The 27,835-nt window shown below is 33.1% G+C and overlaps 2 protein-coding genes across 8 annotated transcripts in view; one reads left to right on the plus strand and one right to left on the minus strand.

Annotated features, from left to right (window-relative positions):
* The first annotated feature begins 2,428 nt into the window (after window positions 1-2,428).
* Window positions 2,429-6,278, plus strand: LOC126781312 (tolloid-like protein 1). Of its 7 annotated transcripts, none has more exons than XR_007670621.1 (7): window positions 2,429-2,539; window positions 3,378-3,554; window positions 4,227-4,414; window positions 5,110-5,248; window positions 5,381-5,449; window positions 5,657-5,802; window positions 5,919-6,121. XR_007670621.1 is itself a non-coding variant. In XM_050506239.1 (6 exons), exons 1-6 carry the CDS (start codon window positions 2,476-2,478, stop codon window positions 6,261-6,263), a joined length of 1,059 nt encoding a protein of 352 aa, XP_050362196.1. In that variant the 5' UTR covers window positions 2,429-2,475; the 3' UTR covers window positions 6,264-6,278. The 7 variants fall into 7 exon arrangements, 4 of the variants coding, with proteins under 4 accessions (XP_050362196.1, XP_050362197.1, XP_050362199.1 ...); XR_007670622.1 differs by having other exon boundaries at window positions 5,745-5,802; XR_007670623.1 differs by having other exon boundaries at window positions 5,745-5,797.
* Window positions 6,279-6,336: 58 nt separating this feature from the next.
* Window positions 6,337-27,835, minus strand: part of LOC126781313 (protein Wnt-6) — a 42,275-nt gene continuing 20,776 nt past the window's right edge. The window contains exons 2-6 of the mRNA XM_050506244.1: window positions 25,885-26,105; window positions 7,729-7,835; window positions 7,159-7,365; window positions 6,749-6,889; window positions 6,337-6,657 (exon numbers count right to left, since the gene is read on the minus strand). Coding sequence (XP_050362201.1) covers window positions 6,337-6,657; window positions 6,749-6,889; window positions 7,159-7,365; window positions 7,729-7,835; window positions 25,885-26,105 — 997 coding nt within the window. The remainder of the gene's footprint in view (window positions 6,658-6,748; window positions 6,890-7,158; window positions 7,366-7,728; window positions 7,836-25,884; window positions 26,106-27,835) is intronic.

Genomic DNA, 27,835 nt, shown 5'->3' on the forward strand with positions numbered 1-27,835 from the left:
CACTAAATAACATAATCAATAGCTAGACAACAAAAATATAAAAGAAAATCGGTTGATAAGCTGTTTTACCTTTGTCTATTTATATGTAGATAAATATGTACTAATTTTGTACATCATTAAATACAAGTGCATGTAACAATAACATCATATGACATTTACTAATAAGTACTGGATCACTCGTTTCACGATGTTATATTGTCGCGCACTGATGACTATGTAGACGATATGAAAAGATTTTAAAGTCAAATTTCTTATAAATAATTTGCGAAACGCATATAAATATGAACTCCTTCGATCATTCAGTTGGCAAGCAGGAGGCCTGGCTGAAGAAGAATATTGTGGCTTGAAAACTCGCGAAAATGGCATAGGAAGACCACAATAATCTTATTTAGTGTAGCGTTTCCAAAATTGAAATCCATATAAAGATTGAGCTCTTTCGTAAGGATACGGCACATTAAGATGATAAATAACTTAAAACTAATTCAAAATTAATTAAATGTGAAAAGAATTGTATGTTGTTTTGAATTGATGTTGTACATCAAACAACGACAAAACTTATTACGTTAAATTGATCGTTTTAACAGAAAATTACTATTTATACCTTGTATAATAAGACAGAGACAGTTTAGTAGAATATTATATAAATATTCAATCATTTAAAACATATTTAGATAAAAATATTTATTCTAGTAACCATTTAACATAAAGTACAAATCAAATGATTACTGGCGAGCTACAAGAGGTTTGCTTAATAACAACCATCGAAGTCAAAGTCGATATACGATGATGTTACCATTTCAATATTTATGCGAATGTATTTCAAAACGCGATGCGAACTGTCATATCTCCGCCATTTTGTTTTATTGTGAACGCAACCGTAGGGACTTGGATGGCGAGCAATTTTCTGAAACGGCTTTATTTTCTAACAAAGGATAGATTGTTAATCGTAAATTATATTTTATATTTATGTAATAGAGTTGATTTTAGCTTGGACGTGAATGTCGAAAGTGAAAAGTCGATCGGTGTTGGTGGTCGACAGTGCCCCAGGCTCGTTCCCACGAGTATCGCGCTGGGGAAAATTTATGTTTATGAACTGAGAAATATGTCATAAGAGATACGAATGGCATGTTCGAAACTGAAATAGCGTAAATAATTTTTCACGCAAATGTATTTTGCTTTTCAAAATGAAGTTGTTGTCTTAATTAAATCTGTTGAAAATATTTTTTATAAATATTTATATACAGACAAAAACATACAACAACATAAATAAACTTGGTATTTGTATTTAAGACGAAAAATAGTGAGAAATTCATATATACATATATATACTTATTTTTATGACTGTATGTCATGAGATAAGAACGAATATAATTTACATTTATATTTAAATAACATTATATTATCATATGATTGTAATATTACACTCTTAAAACAAATGAATTTTTGTAACGACGACATCATTCCGAAGACTAATGTTTTGTTCGCATAACTATGTCGCATTAAGTAGTTTATTTGAAGTAAAATAAATTGTTTATTCAAATGATTATAAGACAATAATATTTTTTTGGAATAATTGTAATGATTTATAACCACAATCCTTATCAATTTAATTATTATGAATTATAAATGAATCGAATATATTTGCGGAACGTCAAGTGTCAAATTTGACAGCTGGGCCAGCCGTTTAAAAAAAAAAATCTGAATTTTACCCCAAGATTGTGCATTACAACCCTGGCAAGCTCATTTGAAATTTCATTTGTTTTTATAAATCGTCTCTCGCTCGGGGATGAAGGAAAACATCGTGAGCAAACCTGCATGTGTTGGATCAAATTCTGTCACAAGTGATTCCACATTGAAGTATCGTAGTGGAATCAGGTCCAAATCTTATCTTCAAAGAAGGGAAAGCCTTAGGTTAGCAGTAAGACAATCACAGGCCATTTCTTTTACTTTTTACTTTAATTTAATTTTAAGATAATATAATATGGATATTAAAGTAACTCGTATTTAATAAGATAGACTTAATAATATAAAGTGGGTACATTCGCAATATACATACACACACTATATTAATCCGTATTCGTAACAGCCTGTGAATGTCCCACTGCTGGGCTAAAGGCCTCCTCTCCCTTTTTTGAGGAGAAGGTTTGGAGCTTATTCCACCACGCTGCTCCAGTGCAGGTTGGTGGAATACATATGTGGCAGAATTTCAGTGAAATATAATCACAAATTAAGCACATGAAAATTCAGTGGTGCTTGCCCAGGTTTGAACCCACGATCATCGGTTAAGATTCACGCGTTCTTACCACTGGGCCATCTCGTACATACTATATAAAACAGCGATAAAAATAAATAGATTTCATTTTCAACAAGGCAAATTGAAATTTTAGTACTGAATTTTATTGAATTGTTTATAGGTTGTAATACTAAGCTGAAATTGTAACAGAAACGCTAAAACGTTTAGAGATTTGTCACATAATGTTATGTCAATTTATCGTAACATGTTTATCTATAATCTTAATAGTCTGTGTAAATATACAAAGTAAGTTTTTAAAGATATGTTGTATACAATATATATGTTTTCCTGAACGTATTTTAATATTTTGAATTTAGAACGTCCGACTTTTAAGTGATACGATTAAAAACAACTTAATAGCTAAACGGTAAACGGTCCGCCTAATTATGTGAAAATCCTGTTTGAACCTGACCCCCTTTTTATAATAAAAGCAGGCTGACGGGGTAATGGGCCATCTGATGGTAAGTGGTCACTACCACCCATAGTAATAAATATTGAGCAATACTTACATCGCCAATTTGCAACCAACATTGGGAACTGATTATGACACTTGTTCTTGAAGTTTACTGGCTTATTCTCTTTACTGGTAGGGCTTTGTGCAAGGTAGGTCTGGGTAGGTACCACCCACTCATTAGATATTCAAACCGCAAAACAGCAGTACTTGGTATTTTTGTGTTCTGGTTTTAAGAGTGAGTGTATTAATGTGTAAGAGCAAGTATAATTACAGGCACAAGGGATATAACATCTTAGTTCCCAAGGTTGGTGGTGCATTAGCGATGTAAGCGATGGTTAACATTTTTTACAATGCCAATGTCTATGGGCGTTGATGACATCCTACTATCAGGTGGCCCGTATGCTCGTCAACCTATCTATTCTATAAAAAAAACTCACCCATCCAACCGGAACACAACAATACTAAGTATTAATGTTTGACGATTAATATTTCTGACAGAGCCAATGTCGATGTTGACTACTTAACATCAGGTGGCTTATTTGCGTCTGCCCGAGCTTTTTAATTTAAAATAACGAGTCTAATGTACTTGGATTGATTTGCTTATCTAACAAATCAAATATTGCTTAACAGTGGGCTATAGAAATCCGTCTGAATGGGCCATGCAAGTATTAAGCGATCCTGAAACAGTACTAGAAAAATCATATTATACTGATCAGTCAGGCTTCGACCTTAATGAAGAGGATAAGTTAAAGTTTCACATCTGGCCTTCAGGAATCATACCGTACTATATTGATGATTTATCGTTTGGTAATATAAATGTTACTTTTATGTTTAAGTTAAAAAAACGAAACCATACCATGAAACTACTATTATGATATGTTACATAAATTATTAAAAAATCCGAATATGTAAATTAAATCCATTCCATTTTATACTAAATATTTTTTTTACTACTTTTTTTATTATCATTGTTTGGCATATGAAAGTCATGTACATTAGTCCAGTTTTAATATGACATCATAATATATACTTTGGTCATGACAAACTATAAGGCAAAGCCTATAAATTGTGGCTTAGGAGCTTCACGAGAACAAAGATACATGACGATGATGAACTCCTAACCAATTTCGCCCACAGCGATCATTTCAAAGAACTAGTACTAAAAATTTGCCAACAAACACGATTACACTATTTTCTCTCATTTTTTTAATACGACGGAATAGTAAATCTAATATATTTGTAAAGAGCAGTAGCAGGACCTCCTGCGCCTGAAAGTATTTTTTACTAACGAAAAATTTGATAACTAAAAACCACATTACAGTGTAAAACAAACGTATATATGTCATATTTGTGGTCTGAGGCTCAGAGAGAGAATGTTTTGTGAAAGTTAACCACAATCTTTATGTTTCTACAAAACCAAACTTTAAATATTTTGCATATATTTATAGTACGACGAGTAATTCATTGTTTATTTTACAGATAAGGTATTAAAAGACAGAATACGTCTTTATCTCAACAATATAAATCTAGTGACTGGACTTCGTTTTAATGAAATACTAACACCGCCTGAAGACGACAAGAGTCGCTGGGTCCTCTTCATCAACAGAATAGGTCAGCTCGGCTGTGTTGATATTCCGTTTAGCAATTTCACCATTAAAAGTGTGCAGGTAGTGTACTTATATGTGCCATTAAATCTTACTTCGATCAATCTTCATTATTTCTAGATAACCCCTTTAATTTTGGGAATAAAGTATAACAAACAATCTTTGAGCGAGATAAAAAGTGAATATAACTATAACTGACAGAAATTAAATTAAATGTATGTACGTATAAAATAGCTTTGCTATGTAATCGACATCTCAAATTATTCGATTCTTGTAAATATAGTAATAAAAATGTGTGTCATATACTTATCAACTTAATCAAAGCGAAACTTAGAAGTAATTATGTCAGCTCTAAAGCAAAAATGTATATTATTTGTGTTGAGCTTACCATTAGCTTAACAACATTAATAATATTATGATTGCAACTGTATTATTCCAAGTATTATTCTTGTCAGATGAAAGAAATAACTATATACAATCAATTATTTTAAGCATTATGTGATTTGAGGTTAAAATTGAGTGAGGTGTAGTAATTAAAACATTTTGTAGTTTTATTCTTATAAAACAGTAACTAATGAGTGTCTCATCGGTTCATCTCATAAGAGCCAAAAAATAGTGGTAAGTTTATTAGAAAAAAGCCTGTAAAGTAAAGATTTGAAAGTGCTTGTAAGATCCTAATTTAGTAAATGAAAGTAATAATGTTTGTATTAGAAATCACCCAAAAGAGATTATAACAATGGTTATTATGTATTTAACAGAAAGTCGTGTTAGGCTACGACTGTTTGGCAGCTGGAAAAATAAGCGCGATCATATTGTCTCTCGTTGGTGTCCCTCCGCAACACAACGCACCAGATAGAGATACTGAGATAACAGTATTTCAAGAAAATATTTTACCAGGTACGAAAACATAGATCAAAATTATTTTTTATCATAAACTAGAAGTAAATATCGTATATATTCATATTATCTCGAAGAATAAAACTTGGTGCACTTTCATAATGATGATGTTGTCCTTCTAATCGCTTCCAGTAACGGCGGCCTTCCATAACGAAGATTTTCCAACTATGTTAGAAATTTTATAGTGCAATGTGTATAACGGTAAACCCTTTATTCCCTTACTCATACTTTTTAATGAAACGACCTTCCGACACGACCTTACTGTGTCTGAGAATTTCTTGGCAGAAAAACTCAATAACATTTTATTAGCATGACTTGAGTTTGACCCCAGGAGTTTTCGCCCACACAAGTTTGTCTTTTGAACTAGCAATATGCAGTTTACGCTGTATATATTGTTTTTGGTTTTAGACAAAATGTACTTTTTCAATAAATTAAAAGATGATGAATGGTTATTCTACGAATGTAAATATGATTTCAATAGTGCTGGCCATTACAGTTCACATCAGTATACATCTAATGGAGGTGAAACTATCTTAATACCATATACCGGTAAGGTAATAGTTATGATAAATTATTATGTATTTCAATGAAATGTTATCAGTATTTTTAACAACTGTGTGTATTCATTATATCTGTATGTCGAGAAAATAATATCTTAAAATTATTTCAGGATTGGTTGCATGAAAGAGGGGTTGGATTGTCTGCTACAGATGTGAAAAAAATTTATATGCTCTACGATTTTATAATACGAAAGGATACTCCTAAGAAAGTACCAGGATGCGATAAGCTCTTTGCTCCAGGAATCAATATTGGCAAGTATTATCAAAATACCAGTGTTAAATTAGAACCGAGAATAAAACCAAACAGATATCTCCTTTTGCCAGAAAAAAAGCCTGTTTCGTCACAAAATGGAAATGTAATATTTTTATCTCATAAATTGACTAATAAAGAGAAAATATTAAACCAATCAGATTATGAAACTGATGACGATAACTATGAAATAAATAAAAGATAAAGAAAAATCAAAAAGTTTTACTTAAAATTAGTTTATTTTAAATTTAATATAATTGTTATTATTATCTATCACATTAAAGGCATGTTTGTATGTCTCGCTTAACATAGCATGTTTCACAAATGACTTCGCAGCACCATTTGAACTGACAATTGCAATTTTCAGCCTCCCTTATAGTTGTTTGTACGTAACCTCTTCTGCAACATAGTTGATCACAGCTGTCAGTCCCTGCAGAACTTATATTACACTGACGTCCTTCAGTGCCGAGAGATCCAGTCTTCATATTTGCTGAACAAAAATCTGGCGATTCTTCCGAATATATAATATCTTTCTTGCCGGGTCTCTTTATGTTAGGGCTCTCTGGCATAAAGCTATCGCCATCATTGCTTGAGATAACCTATAATAAAGACGATTACTACATTCTAGAATACCATTCGAACGTGAAGAAGATAATTTTTATCAAAAGGAAAATATAAAATAGTTTATACCTTAGCAGCCCCTTCAAATCTGTCTCGTAACCGATCACCCACTTCTCTGAAAGTGGGCATCCTCCACCAGCATGTTCGAAGAGTACAAGAACCGGATAACCCGTGACATTTGCATTCCACTTTCATATTATTTTTTATTGCCTGAAGCAAAATATTGAAAATTAATATCGTACCAATAACAATTAAAAATAGTTTGTGTAGTTTATATTCTATACAGTCAGTACTCTATTTTAACTGACAGATTTTGGTAACAAAGCAGCTTCCACATATTTGAAAAAAAAAATATTTAAATCTTAAAATTTACCCAAATTTGTTGTTCCCGAGTAACGCAGTAGTTAATAATTAACATATCAATTAATTAATATTATTGAAAAATGCTATAGATATTTAAATAGAAAAATCTTACTAACCAACCTCCCAGCGTTGTGATTGTGAAGTTTGATTAGTGTTTTTATGTCACTTTTCTTTCTATATCGGCTATCCATGAACTCTCTTGACTTTTGCAAGCCGAAGCGAACATTGTCGCTGCAACCACCCCATTGCCACCTGTCAGTCTGCGCTGGAGACGGGGGCTGGGGCATTTGAGCTACTCTCCCACGACGAGGTTTCGGAACTTCCTAAAAAAATCAAGGAATAAGAAAATATAAAGATGTTCAATAGGATTTCCAGAATTTAATATCCTACTTAATTATCAAACAATTAGGCTAGATGTTTATGTTGGGCAACAAGCTAGGTGATATGCAGACCAGTGAATATAATACAGGGATTCTAACAAAAGATCGGTTTTAATGAAAATCCGAGCCATCGTTGTTGATCACGTGATTAATTCGTGATTATAATAATTAATCTTATGCTCGGCTGTTAAGGAAAATATCGTTTGGAAATGTATTCGTGATATGGGTACATAGGGCTACATATGTATTCAACCGCAGTGAAACAGCGGGAAATGTCCAGCAGGAGATTCAAGGTGTTAAACAAACCTTTTGACAAGAGCATTCCAACAGTGATCCCGCAGTACATGCTCTTGTGATAGCGTACGTAACGCCGGCTGCTGTGATTGCATTCACGAATCCTGTTTCTCTTGTATCTGAAACAATTTCAGGGGATATAACAAAGGAATGTAGATATATTTTAAGTTTACCTATTTACGCGATTTCAAATAAATTTCATGCCATCTACACAAATAAAATGTGTCGTTTAAAATGCAGTAAACCTAACAAAAATGATGTAACGACGCTTTAGTGTTTTATGAATACTTTTGCTGCCGATTCGTCACAGCGATGTTCTAGGGCTTGACCAGAAATAAAATCCTGAAGCATAAAGCACCAATACAATGCAGAGTTAAGCTGTTGACCTAAAAATCAATATTCACACGGCCGCTGTAATAAACAACGATGGGCTTCACGAATCGAAGGCTGCATCCATAAAACATGACGTGATACACAGAGGTTTAGAATGTAAAGTATTTCTAAGTACCAACATTGATTTGTAATTTCAACTATTTTTTTAAATTCGTTTTACATAATCAGTAACGAGTCAGGCCAAGTATTCTCATATTGTATTTTTTATCGAATTTAACCCATTTGCGACTTTCTTTTCTAAGCTTGATTTGTATTAAATTAATTTTAAATTGTGAGATCTCTTATGGGTCTTTAAATTTGAATTTTCTATAAAAAAAATTAAATTGAATTAAAAGAAACTTATTGCTTTAACTGTCTCTTTGATCTCCAATCATTTTAACTAACATTTATTTAATGTTAATTCCATAATTGTAAAAACCAAGAACGCATAGAGCGGTTCCATGCGTATTTGTTTATCGATCACGATGACAGTGTGTTCGTTTAGGCCTGGCTATAACAATTAATGGTGGGTGAAACTGATGTTGGAATATTCAGATGGCATGAATAATGTGAAAATTGTTGTGCCCATCTGAATGAGCTTCGGACATCAACTAAATGGTCTCTGTTTAGGTCGATGACTTCATATGATTGGATATCGATGGCTTGAGCTTAGATTGGTTCCATAGAATTTTTTCTTGCGTAACTAAATTAATTGTGGATTTTATTAAACTACGTATTAACGATCGATGATTGAAATGATATTAATTTATTTCTATCTTGTATTTTTTATGTGAGCGTTTCGTAGTTTTAATTTCAATTATGTCGTTTTTATTTCATTTTTCGTTTAAAGAAATGTTTTTTATAATTCCTAATAACTAAAATTAACGTACACTATATTAAATATACGATTAAGAAACTAATTGTGGGTGAGCAGATTCATTACAATTACATAAATTAACAAAAAAAAACATAAGCAATTAAGGTGGCTGGATATATTCAGGTATAAAACGTACTTTAATTTTCTTTATATTTAATTATGTCGTCAATTGCAAAAGATTCGTTCCGTTTTTTTAATAAAGCAAATGAATGGATCCCATTTGATACGACACCAGGAAGTTGAAATTGAATAATGTCGTATAATTGTTGTGTAATATACTTTTTGTAAGCCACTGGTAGGAAATTGCAGACATTGCTACCAAGGCATTCTACTTTCATTTTCTCTTTGTATCGATGTCCGAATCATTTAAAGAATGTAATTTTGAAAATTAAAATAATCAGTAAAAGATTAAAACGTTCATATTTAATTTTGATGGAGTCAGTTCGACCTACAAATAGAAAACAAAACAAAAACGTTCCTATTCTACACATACTTATAAATGTCTCGATTATGTTATCGAGTAAAGGATTTGAGGAAATCATAATTAATTTTAATTTACCTGTCACGGATTTTTTATATAACTAAGGTTTAACTCATTTTTGTGATAGTAGCGAGGCATTCATTAAGTTCAGATTAGATAACCGAGGCTTACGCAGTGCAGTGCAGTTGACAGGAGATCGGCATCGAGCGCGCCTATCGATCCCATGCTAATTGGGCCCGTATACTGTGGAACGACGCTGTACCGTCGTCGCATTCCACCATGACCAGACCGCCACCCGTCCAAAGAGATACAGCGAAATTTATTGCACAAACAATTTATATAATTGACGTGCGACAAAAAAGCGAGAGTGCACACCCATCCGACTCAGAATTCAGACAGTAATTACATCACGTCACTGTTGTCGTCGGTGAATTTCATGAGTATTTTTATCAGACAGATTAAATTTCGTCCGACATCGGCGAGGATATGTCTCGGATGGAATTATGAAAGGAATGTCAATTTCGAGATATTTCGCTAGTCGCTTAGCAATCCATAGGGGAAAAAATGGCGTCGCCGAAGGGGGAGGAGAAGCGGCGGCTTCAGAACAGGTCCGCCCCGCGCGGATGCTGCGGACGCCACGCTTTTTCTCCTCTGTACGCTGCGCTGTCGATAGGACAGCGCGGTCGCGACACTCGACCGTCATTATAAATCCGAGGCGGTGAGCTCAGAGCGGAACATTCCTCGCGCTCTTCCCGCGTTATGCGCTGTAATTATCGCAAAACGCGGTCCCGACTCGCAAATATGTCGTTGGGAACGAGGGACATGACATTCTCATCACCAAACGTTCCCGTTTTTCTAGTGTCTCCAATCTCGAAATATGCCCCGTATCGAGCCACTCCCACGACGTCCATCAAGCTTTATATTTAGGGTTACTTGATGTTGGTTTTTATCGTATCCGCCACAAGCGCGTGGAATGTCGGTATTCGTGTCCAACTGAATAATTCAGCGAAATTGTCAATCAATCAATAAAACCAATGGATGAAATTGATTCACACTTGTAGATTGTATGGCTTCCATAACGCGTCGCACGCGCGTTTTTGCTGTGTCAAAATACTCGAGAGTTGTTCCGCCATTCACAACCAGTCAATCAGAAGCACGTGCTCAGCAGCCATCTCATGAAAATGTTGTTTGCTCTTTTCTTGGATTGGATAATTGACAACTAGTTTTGAAACAAGTGCCTTCTACGATGACGGTAGGTGGAACTCTGCAACCGGTTCTTGCAGGAAATGCGAGGGAAGCGCATGAATAACATACAAGAGCATAAGAACAAAGAAATAAAACAGTATTTCTTTGTTTTGCACCATTCCAACATTCAATTCAGGAAACAATCGCAAGAATAATCAACTACTAGATTTTTTTTAGTTTTTATATTTAAATTTCGGGCATCATAAATATGAGTAACATTAAAACCACTTTTGTAAAAAAAGTGGTTTTAATGTTACTCATATTTGTGACATTAAAACCACTTTTGTAAAATCAGCTAAACCCTTTTTTCAGTAATTATGTTTTCTATTGCTCGAATTTAGGTGATTTTTAAAAATATAAATATTGGTCATTTGAAAAATATAATACAAAAAATAGATACTAGATTTCAAATCACTATTGATATATATACTATAAATAATTAAAATTACTATGCAACTTGACTTACTTAACATTTTTCCTATTACTGTCATTGCGTAATATATAAGCCATATGTATTATTCAGCTCATATTTATATCTAGTCGATCATTATTTTTAAGTTTATGAAGTATTGAAAATAACAAGCTTTTAACCAAACAGTTTCAAGGCTTGTTACAACTCCGTGTATGAATCACACATAATTATCCCTAATAAACTGTTCCAATGTTTTAATGATTGTATTTTGTATAGGAGCCAATTACAACATTAATCAATAGCACTGACGACATAAATTATATTGATATAAGCGAGCGAGAACACCGCGGATGTCAAATTGATAACGGACTTAAGATCATCTACAGCAGGCCATATGTGAAATCGCTGGGAATTTTTGCAATTTTAATTTTATTTATAACAATGATGTACAAGTTAGAAGAAGAAGCGTTATAGACGCGATTGTTACTATCAAATTAGATTAATTAAATCTTCTTTAGGAAAAACTTATTCGTAGCAAATAGATACCCATTTAAGACAGTTCCTCGGAATATTTTATTTATTAATTTCAGTGAATAAAATTATACCAACCATAATTATATTATAACCATATTACTACTTATGGTTATAAGTAGTAATATGGTTTTCCAATCTCTAAGCTTTATATATGTTATTTATATATATTACAATATCCAAATTTTTTAGAAATTTGTTTTTTTTTTTTTTTTAAATATATAAGCTAGCGCTTGACTGTTATCACACCTGATGGAAAGTGATGATACAGTCTAAGATGGAGCGCGCTTGCCTAGAAGATGCCTATTCACTCTAGACTTGAAGGTACCCATATTGTAGGTGGTGGGGAAAACGGAGGTCGGGAGTGTATTCCAGATTTTAGCGGTGCGTATCAGAAACGAGGAAGCAAATCGTTTCGTACGATGGCACCCAAGATTTATTTTCAAATGCAATCATGTTCGTGTGTTTATTTCGGTGTTTTTGCTTATTTTAAAAAACGAATGGGCAATTTAGTAAAAAAATAGCTTCCCATTTCTATCTAGCGTTGTAGAGAAAATAGCAGATCAATTAAAACTAAACAGGTAAAATATCTAATTAAAATAAACTGAATTATGTATTCATATACAATTTTATGATTTCTAGTTATAATATCTATTAAAGTCTCTGTATTGAGCTGCATTTACCATATTATGACCGGACGTACCCGTTGCCCGCTAGAAACCGATGAACTGAAACTTGCTCCCGATATTGATCGCTTTTTTAGTCTCTTTAATTTAACCGTTCACTCGCTACCCAGTGGAATTTTAGATTTGATATGCGACATTACCGACACTTGCCTGCCCTTTGCAGTTACGGTTTGTATCGCTGATGCAGGTGTTAGGGTTTTTTTTTGTAAAATTGATTTCGTGTAAGATAATTTATTTTAATTATGTGATAAATTATATGCAAGGTAAATTGTTTTTAGTGATTCATTAAATACTTGTTCAAGACTTTTTTAATTTTTATTTATTGGCATACGATGGTAGGTGATCAAATAGGTCATCTGATGATATGTGTTGTTACTAAACCAATCATTATGTATTTAAATCTATATAACATATTTATATTTTGTGCCTCCTACTGATTTCAAATTACATGATTTTGGATGATAGTATTAAAACAAAAATTAGATATTTCTTGAACTTTTATTATTAAGCGTAATTATTAATTTACAAAAGAGTTAAACAACACCCTCATCAGATTGTAAACTGTTAACAATGTACGCATAAAATGTATTAAACAAGTGTCTCAAAGCGAATTCTTGCACGTAACGTCTTCAATCCTGCACCTTTAGGACATGAGTGAAACATGGGATGTGATGTTTCCTAGCCGAGCTGTCAAGTATCGTGTGTCGTGCGAACTCTCTGTCATAAACATGTATGCCAACTTACCACCACGCTTGCACCGTGACCCGCTCATAAAACGATCTCACTATCTTTATTACCCTAGTAGTGACCACGTAACAAATAGATAAAAACAGATTTCTTACAAAAATACAATGCTTAATAATAGAATTACTATTTATATGATTAAAGAGGAAATTTTAAGAATGCAATTATTTAGCACGATAAAAAAAGGAGTGATAGCGACTAAAAAGCGGATCAGAAATACAAGGACAATACATCGAGTTGTCAACGCGACCGCATCGGAATGTTTAAACGAACGCGAACATTTTATCTCATCTGATTAATTCAAATATTTAGCGCAATAAATACGCGCAGGGTGAGTGGGGGTGAACGCTGCTCGTAACGCTGTCGTGGCTGTCTGTGACAGCGGACGGCGCATGCGAGCAATTGCGTCAGTGTCACTGTGACAGCACGAGGCCATTGTGGCTCCTTTGGCCGATATACGAGCGTCGCGCGGTCACAACGACCGTCGGCCGTGCACCTGATTTATCGACGTCCCGCCGAGGCTCGGGCGACGGGACCCGCTGTCGCCGCCCGAATAAAGCGCATTCTCACGCTACCGAACGCACGCGAACGCTCCCGTCTCGTACCCGTATTTAAATTGAACGATCGTTTCTCATTCCTTTCCCCCAGATATTTTACGTCGGGTAATACGATACGACACTGTCCGGCTCTTTCTGCAGTTTTCGCGTTCCTTTTTCCCCTCGACCCGCTATTGTTCACTTGTCAATTTCTTTAGCTAATGCGAGTAAACGTCTCATTATGCGGTGCGGTGCGTCCGCGACGCGCATTGCGTGTTGTGACAGCAACCACCCACCGGAAGGGGCCGAGCGTCATTCAGCCGCGCACAAAACGCGAATATTTTATTCAAAGTACGTCCAATGGTTAATTTGAATGGATTGTGCCCGTTTAATGGGAATAATTAGCCCTGTTAATACAAGGAACGGCAACGAAGGTACATCTCCGTTGTAAGTGATTCGTGCATTTAACTTTTGTTCTCATAGTTAACGCCTAATTAGCTCTTTACACGTTTACATGGAGAAAACTGATGACGATTACATCACTGACTCCGGGTAAACTGTTTAATATTCCAAATGAAATAAAATGGAATGTTATAGCAGCTTTAATTCACTTAGTTTTAAAAGTAATCTTAGTCATCGCGTGTCGGTAGATTTATTAAAGATAAAAGAATGTCGGTGACAAGCGTACACCTGTCGATGTTAAACGCGAGCCTAAAAACCGCAAATGACCTCAGTAATGTTTTTCCACGACAATTAACTTAATAACGCTTTAAGCAGTAATCAAAGCCTGTGCTGTATTTCCTTTAATGTCGTTTAAAGAAAAAACATATTGCAGTTTTGCAGACTATTTTAGCGTAGTGAGGGTATTTTCTTTAATTTGGCATCGGCAACGGCGACATTGACAAGTGCGGATTGTCGAGCGCTCGCGCGCGTCTGTCACTCGTGACGGACAGACGGCTGTCGCCGAGAAAGGGAAAAAATAAAAGTAGAATAACCCTGCACTTCATTGCAAGTGAGATAGATATATGTTTTTGAATTGAAGATGGAACGAGACGTTCGACTTTGAAGAGACAAGCTCGGGGATTTTCTTCGAGATAGTTGCGAGATATCTACCAATAATTTTGTGCTTGAGACGTCGATTACTTCTCGAGCTTGATGTTTGACTTTCAAATAACTCACTGGAGCTATTGTGTATGCCAACATGGACCAAGGAGCTGACAACCAGTGTTTGATGAACATAAATATTTTTCGAATCATATTGAATTAGAAGTTTTTATTTAAAAAGGAAAAATACTTCAATAAGAAACATAATTTAAATTATATATTTTTATTTTTAAAATGCTAATTACCAAACAGCAAATCAGCTCAACTGTATTAATTTTAACGTATTCCTTAAAGCACCTAACGTATCGAGCACCAGTTCGATTATTGCCATTAGCATATCTGGAAACGTATTAAGATGTACTTAAATTTTAAGTATTGTAAGTGGTTGAACCCGAAACGATAATCGATATCGTCGAAATTACGACCATTATCCGCATGGAGGCTGGATGGGAGCGACCATAAGAGTGAACAGATTAGATATAAAGAAAACACTCCCCGAATATTACACTATAATTAAGAACATTTACGTGTTAGGGGCGCCAAATTTATCGCCGAGTTTTTTGTCGATATGAAGCCATCGCTGGGTATTTATGTGAGGATGTTCGGTTACGTGTGAGGTCCGAATGCTGCAGTAGTCGGGTTATCTTGTGGTATATCTTTACGAGTCCCCGCTGACTCCTCTCGGCGACCTGTCGACACTTAATGGCTCTCTCAGATTAGTATACAGTTCGAGACCCCAATATTTTCGGAGTCCGTGTTTTTCGGTTTGTTTATAGCTTAATTAGGCTGTTTTGTTTAAGTGGGAATTGGTACCGTCGTCGGTCTAGCCAGATAAGGTGTCGTGGTATTTACGATTTGATATCGTCGACTGCCTTTGATTACGGGTACGGTGTAGTCGTTTTGTTTTGATCGAGTTTTATGTCACCGCACCATTGAAACTAGGAGCTTTAAAGGTTTATTTATGTATTTTCATGATTTTATGGATCTGTGTGTAAACATTTACGATTCCCTTTCAATTATCTACTCTGTCTATCATATGTTGATTAGATAAAATTTATTTAACTTTTTTACCACGAGATAAATAGTGTCACAGTTTCTTAAGTAGAATGAAATGTTGTATACATAAAGATGTATTTTAAACTTTTAATGTATTTAATGGGTTTAAAATAAATGTTTTTTAGAGGATCCAGATAAAAAAAATCTTATTAATATATATCTAAAAACTCATTAGAGTTACGTCACTACCGCTCACCGATCATTGGACAGAGAGTATAGGTATATGATAAGGCAATTTAAATAAAAATGAAATCCTTTTTCATTGATAAAGATTTGACACCGAAAAAACAACGAAGTAAAGAATGCAAGGATTTACTAATGAAAGGGACCAATTAACGATGATTATTTTTTTCTCATGACTAATGTGATACAGCGGGTTTCTAAGTGCAAATTTTGATTTTATTTTATTTTTATTTTTAGCTATATTATTAATATCGAATAACAACTTTGTAATGTTTCATTTCAGAGGATTTCCTCGATAACTCTTGAAAGGAAAAAGAAACTGCAATGACGGTTATATAATTACATATACAATACATACAAACAACAATAACAGCCTGTAAATGTCCCACTGCTGGGCTAAGGCCTCCTCTCCCTTTTTGAGAAGAAGGTTTGGAGCTTATTCCACCACGCTGCTCCAATGCGGGTTGGTGGAATACACATGTGGCAGAATTTCGATGAAATTAGACACATGCAGGTTTCCTCACGATGTTTTCCTTCACCGAAAAGCACGAGATGAATTATAAACAGAAATTAAGCACATGAAAATTCAGTGGTGCCTGCTCGGGTTTGAACCCACGTTCATCGGTTAAGATTCACGCGTTCTTACCACTAGGCCATCTCGAATTATTATTACATATATATAATATATCATATATATAATTAATTACATATATATATTATACATATAATTACATATATATATAATAAATCATAGTATATAAGTATAAATCTCTCAGAATATCTTTCAAATTATGATTTTATTTATGATATACGATAAAAAGTTGTTTTTTTTTAATAAAATTAAAATGTAGATCAGTTGTCCATTCATCGTTTTTATGCGCTATCTGACCTTTTTGACGGGCAAAAAGTCGATTTACAATCGGCTAAGTCAATTTTTTGTTAACAAAAAAATCCTTAATTGTTAAGGATTTAATAAACAAACGCATATTAAAACTCATACGGAATACCAAATACATTTTATTATGTATCTGTATGTCTGTCCATGCAAATACTATCATTAGGTACTTGGGATTGTGCAATTATTATTAATAGTAAAATTAATAAGGTTAATAATATGTTCCATTCCAAATTTGAAAAATTTAAAACATTTGCATTTATATATACGTAATATATATATAAAGATATAATCATTACTTAATAAACTGGTAGTATTTCTTATTGCTTAATTAGTTGACGGATTAATATTTTGGAGAGGCAAGTTTTTTGCGTACAAGACCGACTTTAGCTGTTTTAATATTTTCTTCATTGTTAAATTTTTAATAAAACACAAACAATGATTCAATTAAGAAATAAAAAAAATGATTCATTTAGGTTGTGGAGCACGCTGTATAGTCTACTTTTTCTTGTCACCAAGTGATAAAAATCCGGGACTAATTCAGTGCGGTGTGCGCCACCCATAGCTGTTCACATCAATTTATGGGCTTTTAACCTAATTTGTTGCTTTGCTCCCCCGTATTAACCGCCCACGCGACTGCCATCTTTATTTAGCGATCGGTATTAATTACATATCCCTTCATAAATTATGCACGATAAATATTTATTCTACAACTGATGCAAGCTAGTTGTAATGATTTTATAGAGGTATAAATCGACTTGGTATGTTGCTGTATAAATATATCAACCTAGTCGCTTTCGTTGTAGTTAGTTGATGAAAACACCTGATGTTAGGTATGGGAATTAGAAGCAGTGGATTTGTTGTGTAACCCTAGCTTATACTTTGGGCCAGATAGTTGAAAAACTTAAGAAAAAAATCGCAAAGGATGGGCAAATTGTTTGAACAAAATAGATAAAAAACTACGCGAGTTTAGATTAAAGAGATACATGTGGAAACATTTTCGAAGACATATTTAAATAATAGTAAATTGGAGAACAGTCGTAACGGTCTTGACTATCGTCCATTCGAACCAATTTTTAAATAAAAATTATTCAACGTTAATTTTTTGATAGTTTTACTGAATTAACTTTATCAACCAACTGAACTTAATCCTGGATTAGGATGACGCTTCAAACTGATAACGTACTAAGATGTCATTAGCAGTGCTGTGCCCAAATTCACTCCACTCGTATCTAGACGGATTCCATATATAATAATGATAAACGGTGATGATGAAGATAATCTCTTGATCGGTATCGGTAACGTTGATGAGCCAACTACGCATGAGACATAGCCATATAGAGCACAAACAAAGGTGCACTCTTTATTCCCTCACTCTTATTAACAATATTCTAATCCGTGTGCTGTGTTTCTATAGACGAACTATTGCGATTTTAAGCAAACTGTTCCAATGTTTTAATGATTGTATTTTGTATAGGAGCCAATTACAACATTAATCAATAGCACTGACGACATAAATTATATTGATATAAGCGAGCGAGAACACCGCGGATGTCAAATTGATAACGGACTTAAGATCATCTACAGCAGGCCATATGTGAAATCACTGGGAATTTTGCAATTTTAATTTTATTTATAACAATGATGTACAAGTTAGAAGAAGAAGCGTTTGTAGACGCGATTGTTACTATCAAATTAGATCAATTAAATCTTCTTTAGCAAAACTTATTCGTAGCAAATAGATACACATTTAAGACAGTTCGGAATATTTTATTTATTAATTTCAGTGAATAAAATTACAATATTAGTATAGTAGTAATATGGTTATAAGTAATAATATGGTTTTCCAATCTCTAAGCTTTATATATACTATTTATATATATTACAATATCCAATTTTTTTAGAAAAATTTTTTTTTTTTTTTAAATATATAAGCTAGCGCTTTACTGTTATCACATCCGATGGAAAGTGATGATACAGTCTAAGATGGAGCACGCTTGCCTAGAAGATGCCTATTCACTCTAGACTTGAAGGTATATATTGTAGGTGGTGGGAAAAACGGAGGTCGGGAGGGTATTTCAGATCTTAGCGGTGTGTATCAGAAACAAGGAAGCAAAGATACGTCAACTACGTACGAGTGCTGATCTTTACGATGCCTCGCAGTTCTGTGGTAAAAAGGTGACGGAGGAACCAAATTAAAATGATTGATAAATATATTTTTTATAAGATCAAAATAATTATTTCGTTTCGTTAAGTATGTACGTTCGTATGTTACGACTAAATGAAGCAAATCGAATTGATTTGCTACTTCTAATTCACTATGCCAATTACCATAACACAAATTCTACAAAAAAATCAATCTTGATGTAATAAAATAAATCAGGCAAGGCTATCTGATAAAATAATACATTATCGATACATTAATCTGATTAGAAATACGTTTTTGTGATCGCGAAAAATTATTCGTAGTTTCGTGGTATTATTAAACAAGATCTAATTTACTTTATGACTAAGTATTCAACAAATACGAATTCAGAAATTCCGCAGATCATTAATTTAACTATACCAATGATTGAGTTAAATATTGATTGGAGCATATTTCTATAAGTATATTTTTGTTTTTAATATATCTTCGAGTATCAAAATGATTATATATTTCTTAAAATATATTAAGGTATATCTAAGAACATATTATCTACCTTTTTTTTTCGCTGGAAAAACGCATTACGCGTTTCCCCCACGGAAACAGCGGGGGGTATGTGGGGCTCACCGGTGTCCAAAGCGCCGAGTGCGCCCCGAATATCGGAATACCCACTAAAAAACCAGCGGTACCGTTTCCGTCTTAACGAGGAGCGCAACGGGATCGCTTGCGTATGCTACCGTGACACTGACAAGAATATATCTACCTAACTTAACTCCTCCTAAACGGCTGGAACAGTTTGGATGAAATTTTTGCTATGTATATTTCATTAGGTTCCTGGATGGTTTGAAATAACAATTGAACTCGGTAGCTGGCGCTGCTGTCGGTGTGTCACCAAATGAAAAAATGTCTATGGCAGGACGACGACATCAATCTGACTAAATCTATCAACAATATCAACTATATTTTTATATATATGATTTTAATTAAATATTGTTTAAGGAGTGATTAGTTAAGAAATACCGTATCTTCTTTCGTATATTAAATCAATAATGAGAGAGAGAAATCTCAATGCTCAACTAAGCACCTGCTCAACAACGCTTATAAGTAATATATAGCCCTGTATACACAAACGTAGACATAAAATTACGATTCATTACGTTATGTACGAACGTATTATATTAAATTTTTTGATAGTTTGATTTTAAGAGGCTGAAGTCCTTTAACTACTTAAACTGAAGGTTTTTAATTTAATCCAATAATAAAAATGGTTTTATTTAATTTTTATGTATATATATATATATATATATATATATATATATATATATATGTATACATAATTATGCTACACATATCAAGATTACTTAAAGCATACTCTACTAAATTCCTAGGTTTTTGCGATCACTGAACGATTGATTCACGAAACGATTTGATCAGTATCTTTACTGCATTTTTTGTTGATCATTAGATAAATGTCTGATTTTCATTAGAATCGTTCGATCGTAAACGTGCATTTATTTATATTATTTGAAAAATGTAATATAAATTAAAGTTTTTTTTTGTAGTAGTATACTGTAGTATTGTAAAAAAAGTGTTTTTATTTTATATACGAGCAAAAACCGCGGCTTCGCCAGCATGGAATTCGGTTAGTCACGACAATCCTCCAAAATATTCATTTTGACATAATACATATTCGAATAATACATATAAACTATTTAAATTACTAGGTAGCAGTATAATTAAAACCTGTAGGCATATTAAATAACGTACAATGATTATAATTTATTATTATAATTTAAGGCAATTACATACATATGTGAAAATACAAAAATAATAAGTTTAAGAAATTCGCCAAATTTTTTATACAAAAACTATGAATGATATAAATTTCATTATTTATATAATAAATATTAAAATAATTAACGACAATCATCGATGTTCAATAATAAAAGATAGATTAATCTCCAGTTTTAATTGGCTGATGGCAGCTGATGACGTAATTTGCAACCAATGAACGTACAGTATTTAGTCTGAATGGTAAATCTGTCCTTGATCAGTGTTTCAAAAACTAAAATTATATAATATATAGTCTTATTTAAATAAAAAATAACTTGTGCTTGAGTTGAAAGTTTTTACAGTTACTGTTGAATTACATAAAAGATTCAGTCTGATATAAACCACGTACAAAACGCAACGCGAGTCATATTGTATAATGCTTTTTAAAAAAAAATACAGAGGCATTGCAAGCCAGTCATTAGCTCGTTAATTACTTCTTATGAAATACCGATAGCACGAGTTATTAAGATAAACTTTTACGCCACAAATTCATGTATAAACGTTGATCTATAAATAAATACTTCGTAGGTTCACCATATGAATCATTTTCCGCGAACGGTTTATGTTTTTGATTCAATTGTAACGTTGGAATGATTGATCTCAGTATTACAATATAGTTTTGAGAAACTATCAATAATTGAGTCATGACGTATACATATGACGATTATATATAAGAGTACACTCATGACGAATTTCCCGGAACTACATAAACCGGACGTTGATGATTCAAAAGTCAATCCGAATATTTTTATTTGATACAGTTTAAAAAGCGTGTTCCAATATAAGGCAAAGATGGCCTAGAGGATAGATCGCGTGGTTCATAACCGGATGGTTAACTCTGATTTTTTATGTACATAATTAGTTTATAATTCATCTCGTACTCGATGATCTTGAGAAACATGAATGTTTACTAAACTCTGACACATTTGCATTTGTATATCCTACCAGTGACCAAGCAGCTTGGTGGATTAAGCTCCAAACCATCGCCCTAATAGGTGAGTTGTGGGTTACGAGTTATTAATAAAGAAATTTACAAACACATATATACATACTTAAAAGATACGCGCGAAAAATATAATCCTTCCCGGGCAGCGGGTAAAAAGCAGTTACGTAATATCTGAAAAGATCTTTTTTGAAACGTGTCTCCCGAAAATACAACTCAACTCGAACTCACCATAATATGGAATCGACTGATTTACAATTACGTAAGGTTTTATAAATATCTAAATAATGTATGAAGTTCTCTTAATTTTCGATATTTGAATTTTATTCTCTTTAAATAATTGTTATCTGTTTGAAATCGTAATTACGTTAATCAATTATTCGTTCCCACTTCTTATCTTGTTTCGTCAAATACGTTGTAACCCCTAAACAACATCATTAAATGAAGCTATCTTTTGAGCAATAAAGCAGTTTATTATGTATCTTACATTAGCAAAACGGCTCCCGATATCCCAAAAAAAGCCGCAAAAAAGAAGCGCTGACATTTAAATCGAGTCGTATTTTATATCGAAATAATATATAGACGAAAATAATTTGTTTCTGTTTTTCTTATACACAAAAAGTAAACGATAATGTGCGTTCCGATAAGACCCAAAAACGTCCCAAGATCTTTGCTAAGGTGAAGTTTATAAATATTTTCAATATGCAGGCGAATTTTTGACATATACCACTTAATTTACACTAATGAATACCAAATGAATGCACGTCGACAACTAATGGTCACCGTTCAGAGCCATAGTGTTGTTAATTTAAGCAACATTTTATATCGACAACATATATATTTCTTTTGACAAATTCAGAAGGCTTTTATGCATGGTTTTAAGTTATTCGAATGCGATAAATGATCTTTTAGGGTACAATTTTAAGGCAAACATAAAGTTTTAATGTTTCAAAAAAAATCATCCTTAATAAAATGTCAAATTGGTAATTTAAATTTAGTGATTATATTTTATTGAATTTAAATCGCTTAAAGGAGTCAACACCCACAAAATTATCGATTATGTTTAATCGCATCACTAAAATGAATTTAGATAAACGAGCGGTCGCATAAAAATCAACTCTTTTGGCCTAATCGAATTAGGCACTGATAGTTATCTGTGCGATTTAACACATTTTGCATTCTTTTGTCCATCGGCTAATAAAGCTGGCAGGTAGCGATCCTCCGCCCGGTGTTCTACCTAAACAAGTTAATGAATTTCTGTTTGTTTCAATTTTGGATTGATTCAGTAATTTTTAGGTTTTTTTAAAGTAATTTTAAAAATGATTTTACTGTAAATCAAAAAGTAACGTAAAACATTTGAAGATTTACAATAAGTATCTTGTTACTGTAACGTTTATCTATTAAAATGCAAAAACTAAGCTATTTACTATTCCTAGGATATAATGCTAGCTATCTATGGGATTACCACACTTGAAAAATAAAGGGTATTGCTCTTTATTTTTAGAGGCTTGTGTATAAAATAAAAAATCGTCTCCGTATATTAATTTCAACTAAATTAAAGATAATAAAAATTTTTTAAAAAAGTTAAAGATAATAAAAATATGCCAGTAACCTTGATAACCTTGCCTATTACTGAAAATATGAATTCTTCAAGCTTCTACATTAATTATCACCAGCAGTCCATTAAAAAGAGAATATATTTCAAAGTCTTTGATGAATTCGAAATTCAAATGTGAAAAAATATGTAGATAACCCACATTAATGCTTGCATCCTTTAATTATCATAATTATCGTATTTAATGTCGTTTGTCAACGGTTTGTTTTTTAGGAATCACATTCGAATTCAGCGATTCGAATTGAAATCATTCTTAAAAAGAATTGTATCTTGAAACTAAGTCGTTCGAAATTTAAAATATTGATATTTATTATAATTATTTAATGGGCCAATATTATTAATTTTATTGAATTAAGTAATACGCAAATTTTGTCTTCTTGCGTTTATAAATTCATTAAAATGATGCCGAATTGAAAAGGTTCTTAACCTTAGTAGCATTTTCTGCTGTCTATTAACGCAATCTGTGATATCTTAATATTTGTGTTTTTATTAATTGAAGGAGGTCAAATGGTCATATTGACTACCTGATGGAACGTTGCCATCTGCACTTTCCGAACCTGGCACTGTAACAAATATAACATCTTGCAATGTCCACCACGAGACTTAAGACGTTATGTCCCTTATGCCTGTAATTACTCTGCACTACACTAACCTTCAACACAGCAATATACATATATGGTGTTGCTGTTTATTAGTAGAATTTTAAGTGGGTGGCACCCACCCAGAAGGTTCATTAAATACTTAAGCATATAAGCTATTACATCGTTTTTAATTTAAATTTGTAAAAATCTACTTAAATAAGCTATATTTCCATTTCACTCACTCATCTTTAGATCAAAACCCCACACACACTACCTTTAAAAACGTCGGAATGCCATCAGATTATAATAGTATGTAATCTGTAGTTGCGCACATGCTTGTGCACTATAATATATCCTGCATGATTGGGTTGCCTCTTTTGCGAATGACTACCATAAAAGAAAATCGTCACCACTGTCATTTTGAATAAAAACAATTTAAGGGTTTTTAAAGGTTCCTTATCTCCTCTTGAGGAGTAGGTCATAGAGCTTATTCCACCACACTGCTTCCATGACGATTGGTGGACAGCTTTATCAGAATTTTATTAGATACAGATTTTCTTATGGTGTTTTCCAGCGAGCACGATGTAAAAACCGAATCTCAACACTTAATAATATTTTACGTTAAACTTCGTTATTAGGATTTATTTTTATCACAATAAACGCGTGCTAAAATCGAATCGTGTAAGTTAGTTTTATGAGGAGTGCTATAAAATTATAAAATTAAATACATATGAAGGTCAAAGGTGTTAGATACTAAACAAAAGGCAATAAATTTAGCATTCGGTAGATATAATATACATTATATAATATACCTATATAATATCTAAGGAACTTTTTAGTCAATATCTAATTGTATTCATAAAAAAATATAGTCTACGCTATGTTTGAAATAAAAAGGTAGTTATGAAAAATGATTGCCACAAAAATATCCTTCGAAATGAAATACCTATTCGTTTATATGCGGTAGGCAGACTGAATGGACGACTTGATGGTAAGTGGTCAATACCACCCATAGACCTTGAGGCTTTATCGCCATCCATCGCCAATGCACCATCAACCTCGGTAACTAAGAAGTTTGTTATTGTAATTACACTGCTCACCCATCGTTCAAACCGGAACACTAATTCCCTTATTCTACCGCTAAACACGTACGTAATGCTGTCGTGTGTGCGGTACCTACCCAAAAATTGAACAAAACCCTATCACCAAGTAAATATGTAAGTTTTGAAGTAATAACGTACTTAAATTATCACTTGCTTAACCCTTAAATTTTATTGATATAATATATTTTGACGTTTTTATCAGGATTATAAAACTAAGAGTTAAAAATAAATTATTCTCATAAAACTTATGTTGGTTTCAACATTGGCCGTCTATTGTTAGCTAGTAACAAAAACGTTTTTATCAAACAATTATAATTAAACGACAATATCGTACGTAACTATGGATCATGAAGATCGATAACTGCGTTGTGGGTAATAAGATTAACACATAATTTATTATGTGCTAAGTATTTTATTTTGATATTTTTAAAAAAATACAGTAACCGTTTATATACTAATTACCTAAGAAGCAAACACCTTCTCTCTCTTAAAAAAAGTATGAGAACTTATTCCACCACAATGCTTCTCTGCAGATTGGCAGATATACGAGTTTCCTCACATTGTCTATCTTCACCGCCAAGCCAAAATATTAACTAAATGCCAAGACGGATTTGAATCCGCGACATTCAGTTCAGATCCCAGAAAGGAACAAAATTGATCTTATTACAAGCTTTCTACTGAGGAGAAAAGGAGGCCTTTGACCAGAAAACGAACCTTTACAGACTGCTACTTCACTTGATAAACTAACCCACAAGTTTGGGAAGTGTTGGTATTCCCGATGAGATGACCAAAATTATATAGTAATTATTAAATAAGCAGTATATTTACCCCTCATGAGTATCTTTCTCATGCTTCGTCTCTGTGTTGTGCAATTCCAACGACGATTTCTGAACTGGTGTGCACACTCTGTTGCCCCCAGCGTGACACCTCGACTGATCTCCTTAAGTAGACCGGTCTCGTTCCTGCAGATCTGGGCTAGACGGCCGCGCGTGCGCCGGTTTTTCTTGCAAACCATACGAGGATCCAGGATTACTGCGCTGCCAGACGCCCTATAAATATATGTTAAATTTTATACAATTGTCATAAGCAGAATTTCAAATGCAGAGAAGCATATTAACGATTAAAAAAATATGAACAAAAAACGCCTACTGTTGGGCTACAGAACCCTCTCCTCTTGAGGAGTAGGTTTTGGAGCTTATTCCACCCCGCTGCTTCTATGACGGTTGGTGGATAAACATTCGGCAGAATTATAATAATACATGCATGCTTCCTAACGACATTTTAATTAATCGTCGAGTCTAAGTTATCTAAGCACAAAATAATCATATAAAAAGTCCGTGTTCCTGGCTGGGGTTTGAACCTCAACTTTCGATTAAGATTGTCGTGTTTTAATCACTGGGCACTGGCCGCTGATATCGTCGTTGTCAATTGCTTCATTACGATATTGCATTTTTATTTTCAACACATCGATAATAACTTTGCATGTCTCAAAATAACAAATTATTAAAATTTTTACGAGATGAAAATAAAAATGAGATAAATCTGAATAGTAAGTACATAATAATCGCAAAATATATTAGGTGATGGTGGACGAAATTTAATCTAGCATTCTGTTTACCTTTGTTCCGGCGTGTTAAGTGAGTGATTTTTTTTAGATTTCCTCTGCGAATCCTTTCACACATTCATACATACATCAAGTGCAGCGAATTTGTCGTAACATATTGTATTTTAATATAACAAGGTAAGCTGCCAAATTAGATACAGACGTCATATTTTAATACTCTAAATAGTCCATACAGTTTTAAATTTCTTACAAATCGTAACAGATAGATTGACAGACATATTAATATCGCATTTATAATATTAGGCACATCATAAAGAGTAAAAGTAGTAAGTAAGTTTATTTTTCCCGTTTCATTCTTAATAGGTTAGTTTATCAGGATATCCATAGGCTATATAGTATGTTTATATGTTGTTTAGTTTTAAGAATAACTGTGTATTGTAATATGTAATATGTATATAACACAACATTGATCGATATTATAATATTAATTGTTTATATGGTATTTATTACATTTTAAAAAAACATATCTACTCGCGCAAAGTCAAAACGGGTACTTAGTTTCATATAATTATTTTATTTATATATACATTGATTTAATGATTAAAACACAAATCTTATCCACACGTCAATTTCAAAATCAGAACGTTCCTAATTACAGAAACGGTCGTAAAAACCGACTTACTACAAGTAGTGTTGTACTCTGAACCGGTAAATATCGATTTACGATCCGCCACGGGGATCGACGAGAGACGAGCGCCAGGTCGCGCTGAGTGATCAATTGTTTACTCAATAAGAGTTCATTGTCAGAGCACCGAGTGCGAAGCTAGTTCGAATAAATTTAGACGTGTCTGAAGACTTACCGAGAATCGGGTCTCGTTCGATATTGATCGATTGTATTACATTCATTTTAATCTTGCGATTCGATTAAAGAAACCCGATTAGAATTGAATTCAACTCAGATTGTCGCTTATTATACGGAACCGGTTTTACATTTCTTCGTTCAATAATGTTTTCAATAGCATAATATATATTCTCAGAATATACTAAAAATGTACATATTTGTGTTGGTTTTAGAGTAAATTTTACCGACATTAATCTTAATTACGTTTAAAAAAAATGATATTGCCTAATACTTCGATGAAAGTTTATACGCAGTGGGTGAGCATTTTAATGAAAAACTTTCTAAAATGCGTATTAATGACTGTCTTTATAATT

The sequence above is a fragment of the Nymphalis io genome, chromosome 3, assembly GCF_905147045.1.
Source record: "Nymphalis io chromosome 3, ilAglIoxx1.1, whole genome shotgun sequence".
Lineage (NCBI taxonomy): Eukaryota > Metazoa > Arthropoda > Insecta > Lepidoptera > Nymphalidae > Nymphalis > Nymphalis io.

Coding starts and splice junctions, on each gene's coding strand:
- LOC126781312 (XM_050506239.1), top strand. CDS start 2,476: ATGTTATGTCAATTTATCGTAACATGTTTATCTATAATCTTAATAGTC. Junction 3,555..4,226: donor TATTGATGATTTATCGTTTG/GTAATATAAATG, acceptor TTTATTTTACAG/ATAAGGTATTAAAAGACAGA. Junction 4,415..5,109: donor TCACCATTAAAAGTGTGCAG/GTAGTGTACTTA, acceptor TGTATTTAACAG/AAAGTCGTGTTAGGCTACGA.